We start from the raw sequence: 20,917 nt of genomic DNA, 5'->3' as shown, positions 1-20,917 counted from the left end.
CTCTATTCCTGACTATTCCTACAGGCCCCCAGCTCAGAAAACATGGAGAGCCAGGCAGTCAAGACTGTAAAACATGTCATTTCTCCAATCACATTTATTAGGACAAGGAAATAAATCACATCCTGCAGCATCTACTACTGCCTTGGCAGTACTGTGAGAAAAGCAAACTCTCATATGTCATCCAATAGCAAACCTCCAAATTCTGAAGGGAAGTAGATGGTATCCTAAGGCATACTCTTCTGAGGGTTTTAACCCAAGCCAGAGCAAAGTCTCTAGGATTATGCAGACCAATGGAATTATGAATGCATCTTTAAAATTAATACATTCATTTGCTTACCATCTGATGTCTTACAAACTGAAAAGTAGCTTTCATTGCAGGATGCTGTTTTCCAAGTACCATCAAGATCTAGGTAGACACAAGCATTTTTCTCCTTTGGTTCCCCTGCTGCCCATTTTGTGTACCTGGTTTTCCAGTTATCGGTCCATTTGTAATAGCTGCCAGTCTGAAAACAAAAAAGTTCTGGTAACGGAGTTTTTCACATCAAAATCTCTGACAAATAAATATAGTGTCCTATGTCTATTTGAGTTTTTCAGAAAAAAAAAAAAAAAGTCCTATGCTCCTCTGATTCTTTTAAACACCATTCACTGTTCTAGGGAATGTCACTGGGTGTTCTGTGTTACAGAAGAGCTACATATGAACACTGTTCAACAATGCATTGCTTTCAGAAGGGTTTTTATATAGCACAAACTTCTACATGGTAAGAAAAGCAGATGAGTCCATATTAGGTCATTTAGTAAATCCCATATCAAGAGTCGTAATTACAGAGAATTCATCCCCTCTGCTGTATTTAAATTAAAACTGGAAGCTATTTGGTGAGTAAAGATAACTTGACATTAAACAGTTAAAATAATATTAAAATATCTCTCTAATACTCATAATAAATTTTATTAATATAATAATAGTTATAGGTAGCCCCCTATATAGCAGGGAGTTAGACTTTCAGAATGACTAACATTTGCTTCACGATAGCTGCACATCCTGGCTTGTGACTCTCAGTCTGCACCTTTAGTTTGTTACTGTTTCTAGAGCTTTCTACGTTCATCTATTGCTTTCTGCTTAACCTTTTGTGCAACCCTTCATTCCATTTGGTGCATGAAATTCTTTGAGTAACTCAACAGGACCACTAGAAATATATGCATATACGCAGTAAAGCCATTCAGAGTACATTTGTTTCAGAACTGTTATAAATTGAGCATTCAGCATGTCTACAGAGAAGGGGAGACCTCACCAAGCACCTGCACCTCTCATCTGTCCAGCCCTTACCATATTGCTGTTAAGACCGATCCATATGGGTTTTCCATATTTCAACATCTGGATCCACAGGAATGAATGGATGTAGGCATCTGAAATGCTGGCAAGTTCTGCAGATTTGCCCTGACAATTTTTTCTAGCCTCTTCCCATTGCATTTCAGATGAGATGATTGAATAGCTACTGTCACCATAACGGACAAAGCCAGAGGATGGATTTGTTGTTGGTACTTCAGACTGCGTGGTAACTATGGAGGAAAAACTGAATGCATGAATTTACAACATATCGCTCCACTCTAGCATGGAAGCTATATAAAAAATAAGTCAAAAGTTTCAGTATCAACAATAAGTCAAAATCTTTATTTAAGCTCATGAACAATTTGTTTATGAAAAAAAAAAAAAAAAAAAACAAAACAACCAAACAACCAACCAAAAAACAAAACAAAACAAAACAAAACAAAAACAAACCAAACCAAAAGAGCCCAAACCAAGTGTGTTGTAAAACATGAGCAAAATTTGTTAATGTGAAAAGCAGAGTGAAATCCTATATGACCTAAATTAAAGAGTATACTTGCTAGAGGCCTGACTAGTGCAGACTAAGACTCAAATGGGATATCTGAGTTCCCATGCTTTAAGATATTTTGACTAAATCTGAGTATCTGAATATACATCTATTTCAGATGACTGTTGGAAAGGACTCAGGGCTAGACATTTAAGGTATTTACTGTTGTACCCTGTTGTCACAACCTGGGATTTTGATACTTGATGTTAAATTAACACTATTAGCTGTTGACTCAGAGTCATTAGCCTGTCTGTAAGGGCTGCCTACACATTTGAGTCAGGCAGTATGTATTTCAACCCTTGAGATTGTAAATGTATTCAGAAGAGCTGTAACTGGGATTAAGCAATGCCTCCCTAAAACTATGGGTTTTCTGTGCATGGAGAGGGGATTCCAAGCAAGTTAGGTATTCTGGGAGTAACTGTTTTGTTATCTGTGTCTTGCCTTTTCTACTCCCATTATATGGCTAGGCAGCAGGGATTTTCTTAAATAGAATTCTACAGCTGGAGTGTCAATATTCATTACTCATTTTGGTGTAAAAAGAAAAAAAAATCAATATTCTTCTACAATAAAGGCACATTCAAGAGGCTGTACATTTTAATACACATCATGTGGCATTCAACAGAAATGTTAAGATAGGATTAAATGCTCCACTCAGGGACAAGCAGGAGTATGGGAATATCACTGCAAGAACATAGCTTTACACTTAAAGAGGGTGACATATTTCATTAAGAATAAATTAGTTTCCATTTATTATTCTCTAGTATTATTCATTATTTAGGTACAAAACCCCAATTAAGATAGTGGTTCCTCTCTAGCAATTTCTGTGGAACAAACTGTACTTTAAAAATAGTACAGCCTTAAGACTGGTGGAGATCTGAAAGCCTGAGAGACTCAGAATAAGACTCAAAGTTGAATGAAATCACATTGATTTATATATTCAACTTATCTAACTGAGATACTTTTTCTATTTAAGAGATTGGCTTAAACAAAACTCACGTGAATTCATCTGGCAAATATAGCCTCTCTCATTGTCACAGCTATCATCTTTCCATTTCCCATCTGACTTCATGATGAAGACACAATCTGTCTGAAGGAGAGGGGAAGATACACAGCCATTACAAAAGGCAATCAGGAGCCGGTGAGCTGAAGCTCCTATAGTCCTGGTGCAAGTCTGATGGCAGAAAAAAGAGGAGAGGTGCTCATTGAGCACCTATATAATTAGTTCTGGTATCCTAGATATCTATCAAACATCTTGATCGGTATTTATTAGTGACTCTTTAAATTTGAACCAGACTTCCACTGGTGCCAGTTGAAGTCTGAGAGAAAGGTCTAAAAAAAATAATTTTGCCAGTTTTATTAAGAATCCTTTAATGACTACAGAAATGACTAGGGTAACTAAAATATGTGTTCTCGATTCTGATTTACAATTATTTAGAATTGCTTCAAAATATTTATATCAATGAGAAATATAAGATCTATTATTAAAAACACTAGTTTAGATTTATTTTGCAGAAAGCATGTACTCTTTACCAGTTGTTTGTAGTCATTATCAAGTTATCACTATTAGATTCTTTAGTAACAATTGATTTTCCCTTTGCTTCCTTATGTTTAATTGCTTCAAGATTTCCTTCATGGCTCCCCTGATGTCAAGAGTAGCTGCAACCATCTTTCAACATTTCATCCAGGTTTTTTATGCTGATTTAAACAAGTTTTAGTCATAAGCGAATTGACTAATGGTAGATATTAAAAATCTCTGGTGACTAGCTGCCTATCATTTCCTCAGAAACTACATGTTTACCTCCTTTGGAAGAGATTGAATTTCAACTGAGAAATAGCCCTTTTATTGCAGATATTCTTTTGTACCATCAGAAACTAGTAAAATGATGTGGGAGCACATTATCCAGGAAAGGGACATATACATAGAGAAATTAATGTTGCACCAACAACCTTAGTTTTAGTTTATCATAACATTTCTATGTTTGGTGTTGCAATATTAATGTTTGTTGTAACAGTTTGTGGTGGGATTGATGTAATATATGCCTTTCTGGGCTTGTTTTACAGAACTGGTATTTTGCTATAGGTCAGATGGAAAACATAAGGTCTCCCTTCTTCAGAACCTCTACGAGATATTTTTGGTGTATATGGAATTGTTATCAGGTGATTTGCTAAGCCCTGTTCTGCTTACAAAAGGACTTGTTTCAGCATCTTGTTATTGCTGCTGTAATTTCCCCTTTAGGAAAATCATCTAACTGCCTAAAATATACAGGTTACTTAAATTTCCTGTACCTCCACAGTGATATCTGTCAATTTTTCATAGTCATAATAGTCAAAGTAGCTTTGTTTCTGTTCTGGTGCACCATTAACCCAGTTGGTGTAGGAAACAGTGCTTCCATCTGTCCAAAGAAATGTGTACTCTTCATTGATATCATTCATCCCAGTCCAAACATTAGTGGTGGCATCCTTTAAATGATAGTAAAGGAAAGCTGGAGAGAAGCAAAGATTTCTCATTAAGGAAAGCTCATCATGACTTACCCAAAACAGGAAAAACATGCAAAAGCCCAGAACAGGGCCATATTAAAAGGAAAACATTTCCTACTACAGAGCCCATCTGCCTTTAACTGAACATTTAGACAAACATCTGTAGGACCATATGTTATACAAGCATTAAGGTTGAAAAAATGGCAAAAAAAAGAAAGCTCTGGAGCACATTAGAAAATGTCCCCTTCCTCACCATGTCTGCACACGTAGTGTTCCAGGAAATCATACTGCCAGTGAGAGACAGAAAATACAGATGTCTCTCAGTTTGAGGGATTTGTGCAACCACACTGAAAACAGACTGGAAGTTTCATGAAAACTGAGCAACTGAACAACTAAAAGAACTAGAAACACATACTTTATTTCTTATATGCAATAATTTAGCTATTGTTTCATACTTTGGAGTTAAAATGGAGCATAAACTGACCTGGCTAACAAGAAATTTAATCACATAATCCCATAATTTATTTTGGAGCGTATAGCATTTTATTTAGTGAGAGATTAATATTTTTTTTTTCTTTCAGTAGAGCCCATATATGTACCTTGCACTTGTTCATTTGGTATGGTAGCCAAGTTTCCTCCCAGATCAATACAAACATTTCGCGCAGCATGCCACATCAGCTTTCTTGTTATATTGGAAGCAAATATTTTGAAACACTGGGAAAAAAAAGCAAGCCCTTCATTCAAACTAGCTAATATGGGAACTGTTGTATATGACTAACATAAATTAGCTATAGATTTTACATTTCTCCAGAAAAAGAAATCAGAGCTAGAATAAGTGGCAGAGATCAAAAGTAGAAAGTATATGTGTCTACCCAGGTAGATTCTTAGCCCCTCTCATTGCACAAGGTGTAATCCAGGAGTATAGTATCATCAAACTGATTGTAATGATGTCAAGTACATAATATCTTTTCACATTTTCATCTGCCTACTTCCTGCAATAATAGATCATTTAAAACCAAGAAAATGTGGGTTTGGGTAACACAGCTGCAGGGAATGATCTCTACTCTGCCTTGTCCTGCTTCCAATGACTGTGGTTACAACTGTTCATCCCGCCAAAGTGTATGAAATATCCTTTGACACACTGACCTAACATTCTGAGGATGCAATAGTAAGCAGTGTACACAAAGTAGACTAAACATCCTTTGACAAACGGAGCTTCAACTCAAACTGACACAAATTCTTCTGTTACAGCAATGAGGACTTCCAGACCATGCCTGAATGTAAAACTATACTGAAAACAATTGTAGTTTGGCATCATCTTCCTGAACTCAAAGCTTTGGGACCCTGTACAAACTAAAGGGATTATTCAAATACGTTCTCTCTAAGTCATTCCTCCTCAAGGTTTTTTTTTTTTTCTTAAGACTGACCATTACAAATTCCAATTTCTAGCATAAATATGTAAAACAGGAGAGGAGGAGTAACTTTGTATTTTAAACCTGAGAAAACTATGTTCTCTGAAACTTATTTAGCATACATCTACTTTTATTGCATTTGTCTGCAAAGTTAAAAGTCTATAGTCACATCCAAAAAAGCTCAGCTATCCAGACAGCATGTCCTGACTGGATAACGACTCTCCAGATTTATTTTATGATCATAAAACCCATATCTTTTTTAGTTCTACTGCTTTACACAATTTGCTGAAGGTACTTGTTGACATACCTTGTTGTTAAAGAAAAGCCAACTTTCTGGACATCTTCCAGGAGGTGATGGAGAAGCAGATGTTGAATTAATAGAACTGTTATGTTTTTCACATACAAATTTATTGGAGGAACCACAGTTTACATCATTCCACAGGCCTAAAAATAATTAGATTGAATAACCAGGACAAGATATTATAGTATTTGTAACAACAATTCTTATTTTGAGTTAGAAAGAGGCTAAACTCTACTGTTCAGACCATAAAAATGAGTAGAGCACCACAGACTACATTTATGCACTGAACTATTTTTTAACAAATAGAAGATGTTTATGGACTTTAGCTGCTCAGCACTGTTAGTTACTGGGATACCCTCTAGCAGTTGAAAAAGAATAAGGGACTGGGAAAAAAGGGCCAGTGACTCAGAAGAAATGCTCTGGTCATCATTCTACTTTCTCCACCCTCCCTACTCCTATCCATCAAACAGTGTGAGTATGAGAATTACAGGAACAAGAGGATAAGAAAACAAACTTTTTTTTTTCTTTTTTAGCAGAACATAATAGTCTCTATTTTATATTTCAGGATGCAGCTTGATCTGAAGGCAAAGTAACCATGGCATCTTTGAATGAGCCAGCTGAAGCTCTAATAGTAGCACAGCTGTAGTACCTTGTGCTTAATTTAGACCACCTGACCCTTCTGCTCCTCATCCAGAGCTCTCCACAGTGTGTGTACCTGTTTATGATTTGTTCAAGCTATGGCATCATCACATTGCAAGCAGCAGGGGAAATACACCAGCAAGCAATTTTGAAAAGAATACGGATCAGTTATAATTCTAGTAAAGATGAATAAAATCTAATAGTTTAGCCTTGTTGCTTACCTTGCTCTGACAACATTACCACACAATTTTCCTCATTATTTGCAAAGTTAGGTTCATTAGGAGCCCAGGCCACATAGGTTACCGGAGTCCCATCTATCCAGCTTAAAGAAAAGATATACAAATAGTTAATGGATACACTTGAATTGTGAGATGAGAATCCTAATTAGTATCTAGCAATTAAGAAGGTTCATGAGCATTAATGGGAGCTGGCTGAAACTGGAAGGACTGTTACAGATTTTCTTCTCCTTACCTGATTATTCTAGTTTCAATAAATTTATGTAAAATATTACTGGTTGCAAAATAGAAAAAAAAAACAAAAAACAAACCACCAGGCATATTTTCTGCTGATGGGCAGTAGTGATCAGACATAATTTAATAACATAAACTATTTTTAGTTAGCCATAACATGTAATATATAGAAGAATATTAAGTTTTATTTATCTTAATTGCTTTAATTGTATAATCAAATTAATATTATGCCTTTCTGTCTGAGCATTCTTGTTTTCATAGATGCAAACAAGGATAAAATTACTTTTCTGTGGATTTTATTCTGAAGAAAAATATCTCCATATGTTATTTCTATTAAGTCTTGTGTCTGGAAACTAACAGACATTCTGTCAGCTTTAAAACCACCCTTTCTGAAGTATATAAATTTATATTTTTTTCTTTATGCTTACATACTTTTTACTTTTATAAACTGCAATTAAATGAAGAAGAGGTTGGCACTGCATTTTAATCAATATCTCAGAATTTAGGTCACTCAGCCTGAAGTGGGAAACAAGTTCATCTCCCTCACATATCTCTTGCAGATAATGATACACTTGATCTAAACAAAGGAGATGCTCACTGGAAACAAGCAGTGCCCTACCTCCCTAATTTATGTCCTAAACCAGGAGGTTAGAATCATGCACTGACTCAGTCATTACCAGCTTTCTCTCCCCACTCCTCTTCTGACCTTTCCAATGTTAGTTATTTACAGACACTCAACAGCAGCATTAAAATAGAAAGGTTAAATTCAAGTCTCCTCTAAACTTGTTTCAGGTCAAGATTAGAAGCATGGTCTTTCACCTCCCAGATGGGAGGTCCTAACTAGCAGATTGGAGAGTAGACAGTGTCAGTATCATGCTCTACAGTATCTTTTACTTTAGTTTTTAGTTTATTTGTGTGTTGGTCTTTTCACAATACTTGATAATTTTACTGTATTGTAGACTTCTGTTGACTTTTCTTCTGGAACAGAAGTTTGCAGAGGCTACCTGAAAAATTTCTGTCAGAAGCAGCTTTTGTATTCATTGGTTACATCTTAATTCTGAAGGACTTCTCTGAAGCTATAATACATATATAAAAAACATAAGAAAGTTAGGCTCTATGGTATGGAACAGATTTGAAGTATGTGTGTTTGTTTATAGGTATAAAATCAAACATAGTAAAGTATCGCTCCAATTATAGCGCAAATCTTTGAAAGAAACTTGAGAAAGTGTGTATGGAGAGTACAGATGCCAAGCCTTTCTTTGTGTGTTTACTCAAGAAAAAAATGTTCTTATTTCTTTTGGGGGAAAATCATTGGAATTTAAAATATTCTATAACTATTCTATTGTACTTCATACTCATTATGTGGAACTGCCTTCAGTCTTTGGAAACAACACATTTAGTACCTCCAGCTACATAAAATACTGTATCTGTTTCTACATGTTAAGAGCTGCAATGATCATCTTAACTCACCTAAACTTTTTATCAAGACTCACTTTTAGACCAATGAAATATCCTCTTGACCGACCCCAGGATTCCTTTTAAAACAGAAAGATACTATTTTAATTTAAAAATTAAAATAAAAATATTTGAAGTAAAAAAAGCAGAAATGGAAGTGCCATTGATGGGGTTCACAGAGCAGCCACTGAAGTTGACAGCAGTAAAGTAAGTGCTTACGGTTAAGCACAGTGATATGTTTACACACTCAGCTGCAGAAGCTAGGTTTTATCTGGAGCATCGGACCCGAGTCCTGCAGCACTTAGGGCCCTTACGGTGGGGTAGGAGAGAAGCAGATCTTGAATCAGAAACTGGTACGTGCCTTTCATTCTCCCTCCGGGACAACAGCACCGCCTAATGCCAACCTCAAGTCTCCCTCCCACACCAGCCACTTCCCAAGCCAGCACGGCTGGCATCTTCCCACATGGCTCTTCCCACCTGCCCGTCTCACTGCCTCCGCACAGCTGGTGCGGAGCAAGAGAGACCAAATCCTATGGGATCAAAGGGCACATTTCGGGGAGATTTTATAGATCTTATCTCAGGCAGATTTCATTAGTGAGAATGCCAATGGCTCTACTTCTGAGGTAATTCAAGTTTTGCAAGCAGATTGTCAAAAGCATTTCTACTTTAGGCTGTCTGTTTATAATGATTCTTACATTTTCTTTTAGTGCTCTCTGTAGGAACCTTCTCTCACTATTACTATTAACAACAACCAGGTCTGCAGAATGTATCCTGCAAAACTCTTGGGCTTTTTCCATGGAGACATATTCTTTGCTGATGTAGTATAGCTTATCTTCATATATGACCCATCCATCTTCAGTGATTTTATATTCTGGAAGATAAATAAGGTAGCCTTAAATTCTGTATCTGTAGAACATAAAAGCTCATTTTGGAATAATAATTTTGATAAAAAATAATGAAGAAGAAGAATAAATATACACAAAAACCTACCATACGTGTCAGTTGGTTCAGATTTTAATGGCACTCCTGCAAAACAAGAGAATAGAAGGTGCGATGTATCTCCTTAGCATTCGTTATGATGTAGCTTGTGACTGATTGCAAGGAGCAGAGTGAGGAACAGAGCAGGATTCTGCACTCAGTTGCCACTGACCAGAAAGTAGTCTTCATCACACATTTCAGCTACACATTATGCAATATGTACAGTCATCTACTTATAATTTTGTATCATAAGCTGTGCTTCATGTCAGCAAAGTCATAGCTTTGGCTGGATCTGTAAGGGAAAATTGCTCTTCCAGTCTGTAAGTCACAATAGATTTCTCTGAAACACTTTAAACTTTGGTTTTATAGTCCCTTTACTGAGCCATCAGTAGACATTCCATAATCCTCCAGAGGGGTCTTATCAAGGGGGAGAAAATGTCTACTAGATTTACTTTATCGAAAAATTTTCTCAGTCCCAAATATTCATAAACAAAAGGAAACATTACTATATATACTGACTGTGAGTTATTTCTGGTTCTGATAGAGAAACTGTTTTTAACCACTGCTTTTCCAAAAGCAGTTGAATCCTGAATAATGTTAAATGACAACCTGGAGCACCACTAAATCTTTGGTGTACAAACAGATTGTATTTGGTTTTTAATTTTACCCCTGTCAGGGTAAAAAACAGTATTGTAAGGAATTCTCAACTCCTTACTTCCTACATTACAAAAATACAAGTAAAAACTTTTTAATATTAAAAAATGTTGCAATCTATGAAACCCTCACAAACACATGGATTATTTATACATCTTATTTACATTAAAAAATAAATTTATTTATTCTTATCATCTATCACTGAAAAATCCTGCACTGTATTATGTTACCAAATGTTCTTGACCTCCATTTGGAAAAAAAAACCACGTTCTTTCTCCAGCAACTTATATTAGAAAGCAACTACTTATAAATTATTTAAGCTTTTTGCTTAAAGAGGAGAATAAATCTACCTTTTTTAATTTGACAAAACCAGTCAAGCTGTACTTCACAGACCGAAAGAAACCATTGTTTAGAAAAAGTCCCACCGTTGAGTACGCCACAGAACTTGCGTCCTCCTGAATTTCTTGGACTATCATCCCAGTTTGTGTACCTAACCTATAGAAGAAATCATCTTTGTTACTCTTTTAATCTGTTTCAGTAGTTGTACTCTCCATTGACAAACAGAAACAAACTAGTTTTGTCTGAAAGATTCTGTCTCTCACTAAAAAGAGGTGCAAATATAGGGAAAGCAATAGCATAAGAATGTATAAGGAATAAGAATTTTTACAGTGGGGCAATGATGTCAGTGATCAGGAGATCAGGCTATCTTGTCATCGAAGGATTTTCCTCTTGTTTGCACCTCAAGACTTGGACACAGCCAGAATAGAAACAGTCAAATGGACTGTTTCTGATGAACTTCACCCCCATTCCACTCATGCTAATCATATGCACACAAGGTAGTTTTCACTTCATCAACTGTGACCTGGTTCAAGATTACATTGTCCAACAGCTGTCTGGTGGCAGTGACTATACTGTGCATCAATTCAACATTCACAACTTCTCTTCCCTGTGGTTAATAAGGATGGGAGTGTGGCTTTTGGGAGGGAAGTCATGTCCTACAAACCTAGAGGAGTTACTTCTGAAGAAAATAACATCCAAATGGGAAGGGAGAACCTTTTAATATAACCTACTTGGGATTTTCAAAAAGTTCTTGATAAGATCACTTCTCAAATCTTTTATGGAAACTAATGTGCTACAGGGTAATAGGAAAGTTCATTGTTTGAGGTAAAAAATAGGGAATAGAGAGCAGAAGGGAAGGTAATAAGCAGTGGAATCCTGCAGGAACTTTTCACACATCTCTGGATATTTACCTGGACTGAAGAGATGGCTGGATAAATTCATGGAAATAAATTAACTAATATTACAGATCTGAGCTCCAGCTCTAAAAGACCTTGAGCCATTACTTACTGGGGGATGCAGGAATATACTGGGAAATATGCTTGCTGTTTGATTAGCTCTTAAGATGCTTCTGGCCACTGCCAGAGACAGGATACAGGATCCAACATGATGAATTTTTATGTTCTGATACTATGTGTTCATATTATATACTTGGAAAAGAAAATATGCTGGAGTGCTGTGGAGAAAGCTACAGAACCTGATGAGATACAGATGATTTCCATGCATTCAAATGTGTTGCTGTGATTTTAGTTGTGATACTAAAGGTTAACAGCCTTGTAAATGTTTGCAGGATTAGTGTTTTCTTTGATGAGGATAACAGTAAAAAGCCAAAAATGTTCGTGTACAAACCCCAAAACATCTTAAGCAAAAAATTTTATGAAAAATTAAAATACTCACTGGAGAGCCATCACTCCAGGCAAATCCTTCATCTGGATTCAAGGAAAATATACCAAGCCAAACTCTTTGAAAGCTACAGCGAGTGGCACTAACAGAAATTAAAAGGCAGAGCAGTATGTAAACATCAACACAAAAAAACCCAACCAGAAACACATCATTAAAGTTTCTAGAGCACATTGTAAAGTGAAGTGAAATCGTAATAATTAGCCTGTTACCTTAGGTGAAGGGCATATAGATGCCTACATTCATCATAGAAATATCTAATATTTCTGTGGCTCAGTGGCAATGGATTATTTATCAGAGTTATTAGTAGTATTGATCCTGTATTTCCTCTGTGTTCTTAGTAAAGGCCTTCACAGCTTTAGAAAATAGTCTCAACATTGACTACCTCAAGGTGAGTCAAAAGTAAATATATTGGTCATGTTTTCTACCCTACTAAAAATACCATCCCACACAATTTCATGTATTTCTAAATTATATCTGGTAATCATGATACTGGGTTTTTTTAATTTCCTGCATATAAACAACTCTTTTTTTCATGAAACAGTTAAAAACATTCATGGGTAGATAAAATTTCATTCACAGGTTGTCTGGGTTTTCAGGAATCCATATGTTTCAGAAATCATCTAAGAACATTCGTAATAGTTCATACGCAATGTCTCTTAAACCCGGTAAGATAAAAATATATCAGATACTCACTATGTTGCTTTTACTAGTAACATCATCTCCTCTTTACTGTTAACGGTGGCCAGATCCCCTCCTACTTGTCTACAAAAATCACGAGCTTCGAGCCATGATTTCTTTTTGATATTTGATCTGTAAAAACACTATGTAGAAATTACTTTAAAACATATAATATATGTTGTAATAAAATGAAGAATCAGTCTTGCTCACCTGTAAATGAGGTATACAAGCCAAGTTTGTAAGAGAAATAACATTAATTACTCTGTTCATAAAATTTTTGCACTAGAGTTGTCTAGCAAGTTAGCATAGTGGTGATAAACCAAGAGAAGGAATTTCTAGAAAGGAATACAATTCCCTTTAACTTGTTTTACCTGGAGGAGGGCACAGGCCACCTTCCAGATGAAAGGAGAGTGGCTGCTGTGGAGAGTCAGGGTGGCCTGGGACGAATCTGAAGATACAGGCAAAACAATGACCTCATGGTGGTCTACAGCTCTCACTTCACATTTGCAATATGTTGTCTAATATTTTGGTATTTTAACAGAGAATAAGCACAAGTTTGAAAAAGCTAGACATGATGATTTGGGGATAAAGGAATCCAAATAAATAGCATTCCAGATGAGTTTGAAAGAAATGCAAAAAATAACATAATAAAATAAAGGACTCATTAATTCTATAAAGTGATAACAAATATTAACATCTCACACTTAGCACATTTCTATTCTGCATGATCCCAAATCAATGTTTGCACATTACCTTCATTTCTTATTCAAAGTCCTTTTGAATGCCTGCTCAGACATAACTGAGTGTACTTCAAATAGGAGTTGTCTGTAACTTTGCATCAGAAGTTCTCTAATAAATGTCCTTCATAAACACTCATTTAATTAACCTTTTATGTGACTTCCTATGCTTTATTATAGTGGATAGTGTATTTATCTAGCAAGGTCCGCAGAACGCATTGTGCTCCTTGTGGATACACTTCACTGTTTGTCTACTTTGTTCCCTGAGCCTTCACACACCTCAGATAAATACACGATCTTTGCACAATTTATTGACCACAGCTGGTATAAAAGGCCATGTAACAGCCAAACTTTGCTGCTTCTGCTGTTTAATATGGCTTCTTGACATTGTTCTCTCAATAATTTTGCAAATATTAAGTTGTTTCTTGTTTCTTCTTTTTTCTCTTTTCTTTATGTCTTTTTAGGGACTTGATATTTATGTTGTTCTTCTTCCATTTTCTGCTCCAATTTATTCAACCCCTAGTGCATAAACTTCCTCATTTTCTGTCCTGTGTCATTCTCCCTCCCTTTATGCCTGTCCCTTCAACCTCATCTTTCTCCATTAGTTTCTCCCCTCTTATGTATAATTCCCTGAGACGTTTGGGGTTTTTTTTTGGTGTTTTTCTGTTGGTTTTGTTTTGTTTTGTTTTACCCTATATTCTAATCTCAGATATCTCAAAATGAAGATGTCACTTCCTTTTTCTTTCTTCCCCACTCTGCTGCCACATTTCCCTCCCCACCCCCCCTCAAACTGAGCAGTTCGAAACCTTTCTTTTTCTTTTAACTATTTAGGCACTTACTTTAAAACAGGAGTTACTATGGGTGTTTGATATCCAGCCTTCAGGGCATGTGGGGACTGGAGCAGTAGGTGGAATAGGCGGAGCTGTTGCATTCTTTGCCCACTGCTTACAGATATATTTTTGCTTTGTCTCACAGTCAATAATATCCCACAGTCCAGCTGCAGTCCCAGTTCTCATGGCTACACATCCTGGTTTACTTCCTTTATGAAAACCAAAATCAAGTTAGATGTTTTACATAGTCTAAATTGTTTAATTCTTACTTAAAATCTTTGAGCAGTGGCCATTTACTTCTTGCCATACACTGGAATAGCAGAGTTATATTTTAAGGGTTTTTCACACAGGCAAAGAGTAGTATTTTCTGTTTGAGGACATCATGATCAGTTTGGGATCCTGTTTTTTTTTTTTCTTTCTTTATTTTTTTTCTTAATGTCCTGCATAATTAATTTTATGGATAGAACCTTTTTTTTTTACAGTAATGTCAAGTGAGGACCTCATTCCTGCTGTTTTATATCAAGTAGCATAACTATAGTCACTAGTTATTTTCATATAGATGGAAACAAAACCCTTGGTGCATATACAGGGCAGGTGTGCAAATCTTGACAGTGATGTGATGAAGCTTACCCCATGACATTTCCTGTAATTTTAATATATTCTCTCAGAGGGAACCAGAGGTGCATACATCATATAAGATGTAGTCAAATGCACACAATGGGCTTATACAAGGACTTATTCATGTTCTTTCTTCCTTTCCTACGTATTCTCAACATTTTATTTATTTTTTGATACATGTTAATCATAGACTTGATGTTTTAATGTTTACCATGGTGCCAAGAACTGACTCCTGAAATTAAGCAGTCAGCTGTAAGTCTATCATTTTATGTCATGTCAAGACACCTATTTGTTTCTACCAGCATCATTTTACCTGCATCAAAGTTCACCTGACATTTTACTGATCATGCTCAATCACTCATTCTCCTGAGATCATCCTGTATTTTCTCACAGGCACATCTTTACTATCAGAAATAATTTAGTATCATCAACAAATCCTGTCATCTCACTATTTCACCTTTTCCAGATTGTCTGTAAATATGTTGAACAGCATGGTCTTTGGCACAGATCATTATGGGACTCTATTGGTGAACACTCTTCTCCAGTAAAAAATAGGTCCCATAAGAAAATCTCACCCTTCATTCTCTGCCTTCTGATCAAAATTTTTTTTCATGGAAGAGCTTTCTTGTGTTAGGTCAGATTAGCTGAAAGGCTTTTAGTAATTTAGATAGACCACACTAACTACATTTCCCTTGTTCATATGCTTTTGGCTCCTGTGGGGAGTTCCAGGAGATCTGTGAGAATGATCTACCTTTACACAAGTAACTTTATGTATCTTTCCCACTATATCTTCTTTATTCTACTCTTTATTATAGATTCAGCTAATTTATGAATGACTCATTGGTCTGTATTTCCCCACTTGTCCTTGGAACTATTTTGAATGCTGGCACCAAATTTGCCTTTTTTCACCCCTCAGCTGTCAAGACAGTTTTGGCAGGTAATTACACATTAAAGTATTCACGTAATGTAACCTTCACAGCCCTTGGATGCTTTTACAGCTGTGCTTAGTCCTGACTTGCTATTCTTCAGGTCATTTATTTGTTCCATAATCTATTCTCCTGGTATTTCAGCTTGAAATAGACTCTCCAATCATACCCTCACAAAGAACCTCTCCAGCACAGAAAGCCCATTTTCTTCCTCAGTGAACACAGATGCAAGGGAAGTAATTTTTCTTCACTGTTCCAGACTGATCTCCAAGTGTTCTTTTTATACTCTGATCATCTGTTGGCACCAGAGATTCTCTGGCAAGCTTTCTTCTCATAGCATTGACAGAAGTTTTATTACTCTAGGTCTTTTGCAATTTTAAAATTTTTATTTTATTTTACATTTTATAACCTCACTGAATGTTTTAGAGAAAGTTTTCAGACAAATTATCACTAGGAGAGACATAGTATATCTTGGGGAGAGAAGATTCCCTCATGGCATTTCAAAATCTTGTTTTCTGTGCTTCTGCATAGTATGATACCATGAATGCAGTTCTTTTAGCATCACAACTAAAAATAATAATGGTATGATCATTTTTGATACTATGATTTTGTAATTCTAACGGAAAATCCTTATTACAGTGGCTCTCTTTCAGACTCTCAGGCTGACTTTTCCACTAGAGGGATGAGCGTGGAATAGTCTCAAGAGCTGCCTATAACTCCTGTTTATTTAGAGCAAAAAGGTTAATCTTATTACTAAGTATATCAGATGTCCTAATATAAAACTGTAGTTCAAATTGTTCCATTTGAAATTAAAAGATGGGATTTGAGAACTGCCAGTTCTTGTAAAATATACTGAAAACTTAAAGCATAAAATTCAGAGGATACTGCCAATACAAACCCAAATAGGGACCATGACCTCAGAGAACACCTATCATCCACTGTTACAGCACCTACCAGGCATTGTTGCATCCCAGTGAGTGAAGGAGACATCTTCACCGTTGGCCCACCTGAAAGTGCCTTGGTCCTCCACATCAGAGAGACCAAGCCAGAAATATTTCTCAGGCTTCAGCCCGACAAGACTAGTCAGGTAGGCTTGTTCATACCTGTAAAAGGGATCATAAAGATGCAAGTGAAAACAAAGTCATTTATCCAAATTCTACTTGTCTAATCTGGTGATAAATCCTTTTTCTCCCTTTTGTTGCTTCAAACTGGGGGAGGGGACCTTACAGTAGGATTCTGACTCTATATAAATCAACAGACAAAAGCGAGAGGTTTTTGTTGTTCAGCTAAAGACCTCATCTGTAACATAGATAATCTGCCATTTGACATTGTGTTAGAATTGTAGTTCCAGGAATATTTCAGAACATACAACCTCTGCCTATTTAAAAGCCAAGGAAAAGTCATTATCATACCTATTTTCAACTGTGGCTAAGTAACCTCTTTCTCCTTCACAAATGGTGTTTGCTTCTGCAAATGTTGCTGGAACATGTCCAATAAGATAACAGTAGGTCCCATATCTTCTCCAGCCCTGTAACATGATTTTAGGATTTCCGTATAACATTTAAATAATTGTGGTATCATGTATTAAGTGAGCTATGCCATTTCAAAATTAATGAAACACAATAATCATGAATGAGTTAGAAACCTTTTGCAGTGAAATTACAGATTCCTTCTAAACATTTTCTGTAAATGGCTTTCTAAAGTTTAAAGTAACAGAGAGAGAGAAACTGCATACTAAATAAAACAAAAAAAAATTTATACATAAATAATATAAATAATTCAAATAATTCTAGATAATTCTCAGACAAGGTACTTATTTTATCTAGTAAATTGATGTTCCATTCTTATATACTTGCTTTTTTGCAACCTGCATCAGTAATTTCCTTTTCCTCCACTATTTGTGATATAGGTTTTCTTTTACAAATGTAGCCAGCTTTCTTCTTACAGACATAGTCTGCCCAATAGCCATCCTGTGACAAGAAAAAAAATGAAGGAACAATGAGATTAAAATTAGTAATCTAAAAAAAGTAAATAATTTCTTTCTTTTTAATGAAAACTTAATTTTCTTTCTCCTTTCATTTTGAAATAGAGATATGGGTTTTTCCGTTATCCAGTTCCCCTAGTTGATAATAAAAATAAATCTGTTCACAATCAGTGAAATAGTAGACTGGGCTGTAATAGTACAGCTACGGCTGGTAGTGATAAGAAGGGATGAGGGTGCAGGGAGCTGGTCCCCAACCTGTTCTGCAGGGCCCTGCACAGGCACTTGTGCCATGCAGGGATGGGCAAATGAGCAGGCACAAAGGAGGCAGCAGGGATACCGACATGCCACCATTACCACCAGACAAAAGAGAGCAGAAGAATGTACTCAAAGTACATTCAAATACCCTTTTTTATAGCCCTAACAATTGGATTGGTGACTTTCAGTTGAGTTTAAAGAGAAAATGTCACCAGTGATGAAGTAACATTTTCGTTTTATTTTTTCTTCTTTTTAGTGAAAGGTCATGTTTAATCTCATCCTTTGTCCCCACATCCCCTTTTCTGGCCCTGGCCAGTCGCTGAAATAGCAGGGCACATCATTCTCTTATTAAGAAGTTAGTTGCAATATTAAAGTAAAATATGTATTGAGTAATGTTACCTGGCCCTTGATCAGTACACAATCTTCTGGCCTGTTGTTTGTGGTGGATGGCTCTCCCAGGTGCCATTTTGTGTATGTCACTGGCGTACCATCACTCCATTCAAAATACATTTGAACCTTATGATCATTCAGTCCAATCCATAGCTTGTCTGTTGCCTCTAAAACATGGAAACACAGAACTAGAAAAACCTCTTATGCCACTGCATCCTTTTCATGGCACTCTCAGGCTCTAAAACATATAATCCCTTTCGTAATTTTATGTTTCATAAATTTATTTAGTGTTGCATGATCATTTAAAAATTAATATTTTCACATAGATATTAGAATAAAGACAGTATGCTTTGGAAAATTAGGCTGTAATGAAATCCCTGCACTAGATCAAAAAATTTTTCTTCTCTTCCTCATAACAGTGGGAGAAGAGTAAATTACCAGCCTAATGTTAACACACTATGGTGGTATGATAAAACTGTGAATAGTTCCTTTTTAGGTTCTGTTGCTCTGTTCAGATTTTAAAGTACTGTTTTTATGTAACCTGAAGCATGGATGTTTTAAGCTTTTTTCAACAAAATGAAAAAAAAAAAGCAGAGAAACCCCCTAATCCCAGCACTCCAGCTCTAGTAATATCAAACTTTTGACAGCATCCAATACTCAGCAGGGGAAGGCTGTCAACAACCTGTTCTAAATTTGAGGCTGGTCCTGCTCCAAGCCAAGGCTGGACCAAATGACCTCTGGATTCCTTCTGTCCTAAAATAGTGCATGGATCCTATGATTTTAGACATTTTTAATGAAAGGAAAGCAAGGAAAATAAAAGTTAAATTTAGGCAGCATTCACAAAAATGAGAAAGTTATGGAAGGATATTCACAATTTCATCAGTAGTCACTAAACCAGGGTATGATACTAGAGTCAAAAAGTATAAGAAACCAAAAATATCTCATTGTACAGTTGGGCACGAAGCAGAAAAATCACTCTTCCTGAAGAAAGAATTTTTTCTGTCTTGAATATATTTAACTTTTTCAAAAGTTAATTAAGGCTTTCACTACCTCTTTTTCTATACCACTTTCACTCTAAGCATAAAACTCCCCAACAAATAGTTAACAGTGTCCAAAAGTAGCAACATGTCTACAGACTCCTCACATTTCTGCCAGGGATATTAAAAAGACCATGGTGAGACCACGCTGACATGTTACATCCAGTGACCTGAGTATGGTTCTTTAGGCACCCAGGCAGTTCCACAGCTTGCTGCCTGGACCCCCCCTTGGCTAGCTTTGCTGATCATTTCCATCTGGTAGTGTAGAGAGCTAAACTTTTCTTTAGTAGGTTTCTTCCATCATTCCTGCAGAGACCTGTGAACTTGCTGATCTGGGGGCTGGGTGGCCACAAGACACAGAAAATGACTTAGAGCCATGCTAAGTTCCCCAGATGAACAGAAAGCAGTACAAATATGTTGCTTTTCCATAAAAAGCACTTTCTGAAAGTGGAAGTTATGTTTCATAATCCTTTTATTAAGAAAGCTTGTCATTGGGATGACTGATGTCCTCCTACCCTCATGCAAACCAAAGAACAAGTCAAGACAGTTGAGTAAGCCTGAAAGCTGCAGCACAGAAGGGGGTATTCATTTTAAAGCAGAAAGCACCCCACCAACCTAACACCACTGGACCTCTGGCTCCTTTGCATGTCTTTGGCTGCAGTGTTTCATGTTAATACAGTTGCTACATCTTAATTCAGCTAGCTGGTGCTTCTCATGTGCAGAAGAATGCCACCACTGCCCGCCCAACCCCCCAACCCCCCCAACACTCACTGTACCCAAGTTGAGACACCATAAAGCTGTGCTCCTCAAGGCTTCGGATGCTGGCCAGGTGACTCCCCTCCTTCTGACAAGATGTCAAAGCTTCTTCCCATCCTTTGGTCTCTCTGAATATCTTGTAACAGTGATCTACATACGGTACCCATCCATCTGGGCAAGCAACAGGCCCAATATCACCTAGGAACAAATATCTGTTTTAGAAGAGTTCAAATGCCATGCAAGGGACATGACACTGAAAATATTTTTACTTATTTTGTGCAGAAGTTCTAAAATAAAAATTTTCTTCTTAAATTCTCATTATAAGGAAATGATAGACACAACGCATAGTAAACTTAAATATTATTCTAAATCTGGCATTTTTTAGCTAGGAAATGGAAAGATTTTTAATAGAAATATTATTAATAGAAATTCTAAGGTTCTTATATAGTCAAATGTCTGTAACAAATACACTAATGTATTCATTTTAACAGCTTCTGTATTACTTAGTACTTATTTGCCAGATAAAAAATAGAAATTATCTGTACCTAACATAGAGCGCTTATGAATTTTTAAAAGATTAAGTATACTGATGGAATAAAAGTCATCTAGGCAGCTTTACAACTAGACCAACATATACATAGAGAAACAGCAACAGGGAAATCTTTATACACTTAAAATATCCTTTATCTTTGCAATGTGTTAGTCTTT

The 20,917-nt window shown here is 36.3% G+C and overlaps 1 protein-coding gene across 2 annotated transcripts in view; it reads right to left on the bottom strand.

The window, feature by feature from the left end:
• Window positions 1-20,917, bottom strand: part of LOC104368230 (macrophage mannose receptor 1) — a 32,712-nt gene that overhangs the window by 4,651 nt on the left and 7,144 nt on the right. Inside the window, exons 7-25 of one of the 2 annotated variants that reach the window (XM_009975523.3) lie at window positions 20,225-20,407; window positions 18,426-18,583; window positions 17,644-17,757; window positions 17,200-17,315; window positions 16,742-16,890; window positions 14,253-14,452; window positions 12,692-12,819; window positions 11,993-12,080; window positions 10,609-10,753; window positions 9,617-9,652; window positions 9,322-9,497; window positions 8,642-8,706; window positions 6,923-7,023; window positions 6,069-6,205; window positions 4,949-5,063; window positions 4,158-4,354; window positions 2,868-2,958; window positions 1,325-1,557; window positions 338-503 (exon numbers count right to left, since the gene is read on the bottom strand). In XM_009975523.3, coding sequence (XP_009973825.3) covers window positions 338-503; window positions 1,325-1,557; window positions 2,868-2,958; window positions 4,158-4,354; window positions 4,949-5,063; window positions 6,069-6,205; window positions 6,923-7,023; window positions 8,642-8,706; window positions 9,322-9,497; window positions 9,617-9,652; window positions 10,609-10,753; window positions 11,993-12,080; window positions 12,692-12,819; window positions 14,253-14,452; window positions 16,742-16,890; window positions 17,200-17,315; window positions 17,644-17,757; window positions 18,426-18,583; window positions 20,225-20,407 — 2,598 coding nt within the window. The remainder of the gene's footprint in view (window positions 1-337; window positions 504-1,324; window positions 1,558-2,867; window positions 2,959-4,157; window positions 4,355-4,948; window positions 5,064-6,068; window positions 6,206-6,922; window positions 7,024-8,641; window positions 8,707-9,321; window positions 9,498-9,616; window positions 9,653-10,608; window positions 10,754-11,992; window positions 12,081-12,691; window positions 12,820-14,252; window positions 14,453-16,741; window positions 16,891-17,199; window positions 17,316-17,643; window positions 17,758-18,425; window positions 18,584-20,224; window positions 20,408-20,917) is intronic. The other variant, XM_032991378.2, reaches the window with a different exon arrangement.

Source organism: Tyto alba, unplaced genomic scaffold (genome assembly GCF_018691265.1).
Source record: "Tyto alba isolate M040663 unplaced genomic scaffold, T.alba_DEE_v4.0 Super-Scaffold_38, whole genome shotgun sequence".
NCBI lineage: Eukaryota > Metazoa > Chordata > Aves > Strigiformes > Tytonidae > Tyto > Tyto alba.
The sequence above is the reverse complement of the archived record's forward strand: the minus strand, read 5'-3'. Positions and strand labels throughout refer to the sequence as shown.